The following is a 9948-nucleotide window of genomic DNA, read 5'->3' as shown; positions in this document are numbered from 1 at the left end:
CTTTCCCCGACGGGTACTGCATCGAATACTCTCAGAGCTAATATGTTTTCATCCAATTTTTTCCACCGCTGCCAAGCGTTCTCTTGCCTTATTTTTCGCGTAAATTAAAGAGCTATTCAAATTTAAAAACTAAACTAATCTCCTTAACAGAATTTTTCAAAATTCAAATTATTGCTGAAGTTATAGCCGTGTTAGTGGGACGGCTGATTAAGAGAATAAGTAAGTTGTACGTACTGGTGTATCACGCTGCCTGAAACTTAATGTCAAACTTAAAATCCGTTGTTCTATAAATAACTTTTCTCAATGCGGTTGCTACAATATCTCAAGTTCCAATAAGCCCATTTACTTGAATTATGGCACAAACATGCTTTAATATCTTTCTATGTATCACATGAAGCAACAGAAAACGAGAAATTGAATTTTGAAGAACTCCAATTTTATTTTTTTCCTTCTACTTTAGGGATTCATAACTCAATTAAAAATTTTGTTGTATTCATTTTGTGTACTCTTCAAATATAAATAAACAAAGCTGACGAAGTATAGAAGAGCTTAGTTCGGATATAACCGAACATTTCATACTCTTGCAACTTGCAAGAATCAAAGCCCGGGAAACTCTTTCAGCTGCTGGCAAAACTTTATTTTAAAAATGTTGCGAAAGAATTAATCATTCTTTATTCGAGAAAATTGTGAATAAATTAGAATCAAATCAGAATCTTCCTGCGATATATTGAAGGACTAATAACTAATTTTATTGTTATATTTGCTTTTGAGTCAGTTAAAATTATATTAAAACCATCCTCAAATGAGTGATATGTTTGTGATATTGACTCGAACGAAGAGGAAAAATTTAATATACGTACATACATATATTCAGTTGATGTGGAAAACGTCAATCAGAAGATCGGAACTCATTATATTAGGTATATGAGACTTAGACCAAGGTCTAGACCAATTCCATTCTAATTCAGCGCTAAACCATATAACTTTTAGGAAAACTTATTCATTTAGTATCATTAAAATATGGTGGAAAGACGGCAGTCATTATATGGGGTATATTAAAGGCATAGAAAGCAAGGAGATTTGGACATTGCTCTAGTACACTTGTGCTCACATAATTAAGCCACATAAACGTAATCGTGTACAAATTCATAAAAGTTGAATTTTATTGAAAAATCGTTAAAAAAGTTTGACAAATTTAAATTAAATTACTTAAACTTTATTGTATTCATACTTTTTAAAGCTACATTTTAATGTAAAAGCAAAAATCTGTTTTCTTCTTCATTGCTATGTAATTTTCGTGCTAATATAATTAAGTCCCTTGCAAAAATAAACTGTCAGATAAAAGATTTCGATGTTTTATTCAAAAAAACTGGCCTTATTTAGATTGACTTGCTCCATTCTTGTGCCAAGATGTGGCCTTATTTTTAATAATCCCTTATAGATTCTCAATAAGATTTAAGTCCGTGCTTTGAGCAGGCCACTCAGGATACTTGATGCTTAACGACCCTAGAGCAGTGCTTTGGGTCATTATTCTGTTGAAAGATCCAAGCTAGTGGTAAATCATCGGTGTAATTTCAATTTAAATGTTCTGCTAAAATGTCTCTGTACATACTGTCAGTCATTTTGCCATCAACTTGAACAAGTGGTCCTACTCCGCATGAAATAAAACATCCCCGTGCCATGACTGATGCTCCACCATGTTTGTTTAGTATATCGTGGGTTCAGTTCTTGTAGCGGTGGTCGCCTGACATAGGGTCAAACTTCATTCCCAAAGACATTAAAATTGGATTCATCTCTCCATACCACTAGATCCTAGAATTTTGAGTTCGTTTGTTGGTGTTTTCTCGTAAACGGTAGTCTTCGCTTGATGTTCTTCTTCCGTTTATACAAATGCAAAGCTAATTCGATAAATTTATTTTCTGAAACGTAATTTTGCTATGCCGTGGCTTAATGATGTGAGCACAAGTATATATCTGAGAACATATTTTCAAACAATTTTCTATATATATAGATCACACACCGAACGATACATTTGGCATAAAACTTGTTGGAAAAGCGGAAATGATTATATAATATTGGTATATGCGAGTTAGGTGTAGTATTGAGCCAACTTTATTTAGTTTTGTCAATACCACATACGAGTACTATTAACACACCAAAAAATAAGAAAATGCTGTCAGTGCTTCATCAAGATATCTCATACACAATCACGAATCATATGGCGTAAAATCAGTCAGATATTCAAATATTAGCTATATGGAGATTAGGTCAAGTTTTCACTCAATTTCATCCATTTTTAGCAAAAAGATATACTGATACTAGTAAAACACGCACTCTCATTTTCATTGAAATAACTCGCATATTGACTGATATTTGGTGTATATGGTAAGTTCAAAAACCTTTATATGAGGTATATAGGGTCTAAGGAAAATATTCAACTAATTTTTTGCACTCAGACATTCCATACATACTGAACCATTATATGAAGGAATCACAACATAATTGCGCATGCGCCAGAAAACAAGTTAGTAGAAACTTACACATCAAAGCTCTGTCCGTTTGTCTGAACATCAAGAGTAGTTTGTTCGATTCGAAACTTTTTTCAACGCTTGGCGAATTGAACACAACTAAAAAATTTTACGTAAGAAACCCCTTTTTGCCTTTTATTGATTATCAGATTACAAAATTATCAAGTTATATGCTTTCTTGTAGCAAGTGGATTCCTCAATAAAGTGATAAAGACGCTATCTTCTACCCTATTTTCTGAAAAGATCCTAGTACTATAAGAAACTACATGACGTATCCAAAAAAAAAAACACGTATAGAATACAAAACCATTACCAAAACATTTTCTAGATCTTTGGTATAATAAATGGGAACACTTATTTTTGATTTCTATGAAATTTTTATTTACATTTCTTAAATCTATTTTTTTTTTGTTTTCCTTTTTTCTGAGTTTATTTTAATTTTTTTTTCTTTTTGTTTCAATGATTATGAATTTTATATAATAAATAGTTTAAATAAAAAGAGCTTAGCCTAAATAATTTTTTTTATGGTTTTTTTTTCTAAAACTGGTCAATTCACTGAACTTAACTTGCTAACTTAGATTTAAAAACAAATAACGAAAACATTTTTTAGTTTTGTTTCTTTTTGTTGTGCGTGTTGGTCTCAAAGTGCCATAAATTCCGGTTCCATTATACCATTTCTTTCGGTTAAATCTAAAGGCATAACTGTCGGTTCTGTTATAACATTTTTTTCGGTTAAATCTGAAGGCACAACTTCTGGTTCCATTATAACATTTCTTTCGTATGAATCTGATGGCGTAACTTCCGGAACGCTTATGACATTGCTTGCAGCTGAAACTGCAAACATAGGTTCTTGTTTGATGGCAACATTTGCTTCCGATGGAGCAACGGCTATTGTTGAAACACTGCGACGCAACTTCTTGCACTCGTCGGCACATTTCGTCGTAATGGATGTTTTCACATCCCTGGCCCTCAAGTCTGTCATAAACAACATAAACTCGATTATATCTTGTACGATTAGCTGATTCAATTGGCCTTTTTCGGGTTTGTTCATATTCAAAAACGCCGGCGAAGGCTTGCCGGTCAACGTATGCGTAGCGAGTGTTTTATGGTCGAATATACGACTTAACAGTTTCCGTGTTATTGCCGGACCTGTGTTGTTCCAATTTAGTTCCAGTAAAAATTTCTTCAGCACTCTGGTGTTATTTGCTCCGATTACTACAAATTCGGTACCATCGACAACTATGGTGAGCTCGTTGAGGCGCTCTTTAATCACATCCATATCTACTGGTACGATTTCCTTCACCTTTATTTTCTTTTGTTGTTGCTGGTCGACATTATCACTGCTCTGATTGAATGAAGGTGGATTGCTTTGCGCTGGCAGTACGCGTTTTCCTGCGCAATCTGTCTGTACAGTTGTTGTTGTAGTTTGTGTTTCTCCACCCTGCTGTGGTTGTGATTGCAACGGTGTTTCAACTAGTCTATTAAGTGTTTGACTAAGTCCCGATGTTAGCGTTGTTGCACTAGCACCAGTAGGCATTTCATTTTTTATTTGCGACAGCTTCGGGGCCTCCCGTCCCAGTAATTGATTATTTCTTCTCTCATTCGAGAATTTTCTCAAGTCGAGTGGCTCTACGGGTGCGTGCTGCTGCGTTTTCGGCTTCATATTTTCTTTAGTTAAACTTTCTAGATTCATGCGTAACTGCCGCGCCGCTGTAAGTTCGTTTTTTAATGAAATTTTGGTACGAAATTTGCCTCTAAAATCATCCATTATATGCGACAATGTATTGGGAAGCTTATTTTTTTCATCTTGAGTGTGAGTGGATCGGTTGTGAATGGTTTGGTTGTGAATATTCTGCCACACTTGTGGGAAGTGTACTACGTTGTTTCTCATCGAGCTTATCAACCATGGCCGCGGCAAATTCTTGGGAAACTGGGGGTGCTTAAATGTGCTATCCATTTTTAAGTCCTTAATATTCGTAGTTTTGAATTCTAAATCTGTTGCTAAATCTTCAAGCAGCTAAACTGTTGTATGTGATATATTGAGGATTGTCTTCTTTAAATCACTTTTGGCTTTTAAACTCACCTTTTATGTTTTCGGATGATGCGTGCTTATCGCTTCAAGAAACGAAACTGTCGATCTAGAGCACGGCTGCAGTGGCTTTTAAGCAAAAATCTGCCGTCAAGTGGTTGGCACAGGTAGATAATGATCAGCTCGCTGATTCGCTGATTTATTTTCGCGCTCCCAACAACCTAATCACTCTGAGAGTATAAAACTGTTAACCACCAAAGTAAATATAATGCTGTTTCTTTCCGGTTTTGAGCGATTTTAGTATCTGCAAAAAATTAAGCAATAACGGTAAAAATTGAGAAATTTCACAGATCCTTCGCGAGCTATAAAATATTTTATAATACTATTTCAGGCACTTTAAATATGTTCCTGTGTATGTAATGAGTGATATTTGGAACTGCCTTGAAAATCATAAAACAAGATCACTTCAAAACACATTTTACATACAAAAAGGTTTCTTATATTTTTATTTTAAAAATTCAGAATATATAGTTTTACTAAACTCGGTTACATTCCTTGCTCACTCACTCATAAGAGACTTTAAATATTTTTGTGAAAGCTTTTAAAAAATGTTTCAGAACAAATATTTTTAGTCCACAAAAGATTTGAAACAGAAAATAATGTCAAATGATGTGTCTATTAAATTTGTTGTATTAGAAAATATCTTAAAATCAGCGAATGGAATTATGTATTAAAATGTAATGAACGCTTTAAAAAACCATGAAAGCTTATAAAAGAATCTTAACCTCACGCATAATATTTCGGTTTACCAATTATATTCTTGCATTGCAGCGTGTCAGATTCGGAATTTCTCAAAAGACATACCAATTGTTGTACACAATTCACTGAGACTTATTGTTCCGCTGATCATGTAGCTCAAATATGAATATGAAATGGCGTAAAGAGTGAGGAGTTGTTTGTTTCTCAAATAAAAATTAAATGTCTATCAAGCTTTCTATCGAGTCACACATGTAGATAGTAGTTCCTTTTATTTCCTTATCTGTAGCTCTCCTTGATTAATAAATCTCATGCAATTTGGCCTATCAATCTTCTTTAAATCTAATTCTAAATGTCATGTAGTTTAATAATTGAAACTAGGAAACATCACAGATCTAAGGATTATTGCGTTTTTGAAAAGCTTTGAAGTCGTAATTAAACTAAAAGCCAACTACAAAGAATACTATGAGTTGCGATTATGACCTGAATGCGAGACCCCATTAGCGCATTCACCAGAACAAATTAGCAGAAATGTGAGGTTAAGGAACATGATATATACTATAGAGTTCTGTGTTAGGCAATTATGTGATGGGTGGGCTTTAATGATCGCGATATATAATTAATTTTTAACCAAAATTAATACCAAAATGCAGGTCTCCATCAAGCGCAACTAAAACACTGTTTCCCCGATTATAATCACTAACTGGCAACATCAATTAAGATCAATTAGCATAAACAAAGACTTCAATAACTTCAGAATTTCACCGTGTTATTTTAGTCATTCAAAATTTGCACTTTCACTAAGAGATTCTTCATTCAAAAGAGCATCGGTGAATACTTAAGTAAGCGTTGCATTTTCATTTCTTTTCAGTTTCTGGCTTGTCATGTGAAATTCATAAATTTAAATATAACAAATAATAAATTTTAGAAATTCTCTACGCCGCTGCCAAGCATCGCTGCATATCCTTGGCGGGAAGTACCTGCGTCATGAAATATGTGTTTGTCCGATGATATGGCGGCAACCTCGAAGGCACATTCTTTGGCATTTATTTTCTGAAGATTGTCACTTTCAAATGTTGATCGCTACTACATCTCAGAATATCTATCCGTTGAGACCAATTTTCGATGACTTGTTTGGGCAATTCGAATTTCGATCCTGAATCGAAGCGAGATTGTCTGTATAGGCTTTTTACTTCGCATATCCCCACAGAAAAAAATTTAACTGTATGACGATCACACGATCTTGGTGGCTTATACACCGGTCCAAAACGTGAAATTATTTGCTCAGCGAAGTGTTCTCTGAATAAAGCAATTCGTTGAAGCAAATGTGACAAATGTGACAAATGCCGCCGAGATTTCGAGCTTCAATTTCAGCCATCAAATAATCGGCTTTTATGTCGCGATAAGGTCGCCCTTACGTTCTCACCGTCATCATTTTTGAAAAAGTATGGACCGATGATTCCATCAACAACTTTTTGTGACCTAACTTCGTTAGCTTTCTCATTCGCTTAGCGGTGTTATATCTGTTATATCTCAAAATGTCTATAGGACTTTGAAAGTTCACTTCGTTACATTTGAGTGGACAGAACACTTCTGCACTGACGCTAGAATTGAACAGCCCGATTCTCAGACGCAATAAGTTGTGAGTAGAAAAAGGCAGATACCTTTTCTGTTTTTCTGACCTGTTCTTGTAGACTATATTGTGCTTTACCGAATATTATCTTCTTAATTGATAAATTAAAATTAGAAATTTTTACTATTAAAAAAGGCACATACTCATTCAATAACTCTAAAATTTGTTTTATTTTATTTTTTGCTAGATCTACAGTTATTTTAATTATAACTTGAGTCAAATGTGTTATGGCTATGGGAAATTTCGTCATTGTTGTATTAAATGTTTGTCAATAACAGTTTTTTAAATTACATTTACGTCATTCCGGCGGCTAACGGCTGCTTTATATTAGTACGCAGCAAGTTAGAGCCTATTGCTTTTATCCTAAAGAATCACAAAATAGCTTACTGAATAGATAGTAATATTTGGTTCCAAGAGTCGCATAATTATTTACATATAACTGATATTTTGTTGGAGAAACGACAACAAATGGTCTGATGGTCAACACTTAATTCTCTTTTTCGTGCATCTAAATTTGTGCGTGTCGATTTAAAAATGCCAAAGCTTTCATACCACTATTATTTCGGGTGAATCAGAATCTGATGAAACTTCCACTGTTTCCGGTACCATCCTAACATTTCTTTGGGATAAATTTGAAGGAGCAGCTTCCGATTTCGTTATAACATTTCTTTCGTATGAATTTGATGACGTACTACCCGGAACGCTTATGACATTTCTTGCAGCTGAAACTGCAAACAGAGTTTCTGGTTTTCTTGTCACATTTGCTACCCGTGGAGCAAAAGCTTTTGCTTTAAGACTGCGAAGGAACTTTTTAGCCACGTTTATGCACTTATTATTAATGGCTGATTTCACTTCCCTGGCCTTCATACCTTTCAGAAGCATCATAAATTCCATTATGTCTTCTATGATCAAATGATTCAATTGCATTTTTTCGGGTTTGTCCCTATCTAAGCACGCCAGTGATGGCTTGCCGGTCAACGTATGCGTAGCAAGGGTTTTATGGTCGAATAAATGACATAACAGTTTCCGTGTTATTGCCGCACCAGTGTTGTTCCAATTTAGTTCTAGTAAAAATTCTTTCCACACAACGGTTCCATTTTCACCTATTGTTACATATTCAATTCCATTTTCCTCTACGGTAAACTCGTCGAAGTGCGCTCTGAGCAATTTCATATATTCCAAATCGATTTCGTTCACTTTTAGTTTCTTTTGTTGTTGTTCATCGATATTATCACTGCTCTGATTGTATGAAGGTGCACTGGTTTGCGCTGCTGGTGCACGTTTTTGTGAGTGATGAGTTGGTGAAGCATTGACGATCGGTCTTTGTGCATCCGTTGTTGAAGTTTGTGCCCCAATATCCCGCCTTTGTTGTGGCGCAGACAGATTACCAATCTTAGTTGTGGTAACATCAGTTGGCGTTTTATTTTTTTGTAGCGACGAATGTGGTGTCTTCAAACTCTGTAATGGACTAGTTTGTCTGGTGGATGTGGCCTTTCTATTTCTCGACAAATCGAGTGCATTTTCGGTATTCACATGCCCCATGCCTTCTAGAACATATTTTCTATAAAGTAACTTTTTGGGAGGCAGTGGCGCTTTAAACACACTATTTGCTGACGACTCTTCTACGTGTGAAGTATTAGTAGTCTTTTTGTTTGGTAAAGGTTTCTTTTGATTGTTGACGGCTTCTCCTGTTTGTGAGTTGCAGTGAGAAGTGGGGTTCCTGGTCGATCCAGTCGGCACTGATGGCGCCAGATTCTCTTTGTTGTTCAAAGACGCTTGGTTATTGTTAGAATTCATGTCAGTGTGTGCGTATGTATGTACGTAAAAGAAAGGTCGAATTGTCAAAATCTGTAACAGAAAAAAGGATAGCTGTATCACAAAAAGTAGTTTCATAGAAACTTAAACAATGAAAAAGCGTTACATTCGGTTACACCGAGGCTATAATATTGGACCGAGGCTATAGTACTGCATAATTTTTAAGTCAAACTTTCTAAGCGTTTCACATTTTGCATTTAACCGATAGATTATCAGTTACTTTACGTAAGCTTTCTAAAGTAAGCTGAACGAAAATTTTGTGAAAGCTTCTAAAAAAGCTTTCATAATAAATAATGAGAAATAGTGAATCTAATTAAACGATTACAATAGAAAATTTTAAGATATCTTACAAGCAGCTAAAAGAATTATTCATTGAAATCTCATGTAAGCTTACAAAAATATGAAAGCTTATAACAATACCGTAACCTCACACCTAACTTTTCGGTAAGCAAGTTACATTGTGACTTTGTCAATTTTTCGGGGTTATTCATTATAAATGTATACCAATTGTTGCATAAAGTTCACTCAATCAGTCTGAGCTCCTAACTGTACTTTGCACTTGGGTCTCAAATATGCATATAGTTTTCATGAAAGTATGAACAGCTGAATTGTGTTTTGAAATACGAATAAAACGTTTGTCAACCTTTTTGGCGATCAGCAGCAATATCAGGCTCTCTAGTTGCCTCATCTGTAGTTGTCTATGATAAGTAAATTTTATGCAATTGCGCTTGCCAATATTCTATATCACACCAACCAGCGAAAAATATTGCAAACTTAGAGTTTGGTTAATAATTAAAATATAGAAAAAGCTCATATGTGAATCGCTTCGAAGCTAAGAAGCTAATATATTACAATAGAGCATGCATTTCTCAATTCAGATCATTTAAACACCGTATCCACGGTTATAATCGCTAACAATTAGTTATGCGACGAATGCTTATTTTCAGTAACATTTTCGAGCTTCCAAGTGTTACTTCAAATTAAGATCAACTACCGTAAATAACACATACAAGAAAGCCATAATTTCAACGTGTTATTTTAGTCACTCAAATATTCACTTTCTCTAAGAGATTTCTCATTCAAACGAGCACCGGCAAATACTTAGGTAGGCGTTGCCTTTTCATTTCTTTTCTGTTGCTAGCTTGTTATGTGAAATTATTCAAAAGATCTATACATTTATGAAAATT

General features: G+C 34.7%; 1 protein-coding gene across 7 annotated transcripts in view; it reads right to left on the bottom strand.

Annotated features, from left to right (window-relative positions):
- Positions 1-2900: 2900 nt before the first annotated feature.
- The window catches only part of LOC126753847 (early boundary activity protein 2), a 30576-nt gene continuing 23528 nt past the window's right edge, over positions 2901-9948 (bottom strand). For 3 of the 7 annotated variants that reach the window (XM_050465572.1, XM_050465574.1, XM_050465573.1), the window contains 2 exons: positions 7499-8794; positions 4592-4861 (listed from right to left, as the gene is read on the bottom strand). In XM_050465572.1, coding sequence (XP_050321529.1) covers positions 4805-4861; positions 7499-8743 — 1302 coding nt within the window. In that variant the 5' untranslated portion in view covers positions 8744-8794 and the 3' untranslated portion in view covers positions 4592-4804. Of the gene's footprint in view, positions 4551-4591; positions 4862-7498; positions 8795-9948 lie in introns of those variants that run through there. The other 4 variants (XM_050465575.1, XM_050465570.1, XM_050465571.1 and 1 more) reach the window with 4 other exon arrangements.

This window comes from Bactrocera neohumeralis, chromosome 3 (assembly GCF_024586455.1).
Source record: "Bactrocera neohumeralis isolate Rockhampton chromosome 3, APGP_CSIRO_Bneo_wtdbg2-racon-allhic-juicebox.fasta_v2, whole genome shotgun sequence".
Lineage (NCBI taxonomy): Eukaryota > Metazoa > Arthropoda > Insecta > Diptera > Tephritidae > Bactrocera > Bactrocera neohumeralis.
The sequence above is the reverse complement of the archived record's forward strand: the minus strand, read 5'-3'. Positions and strand labels throughout refer to the sequence as shown.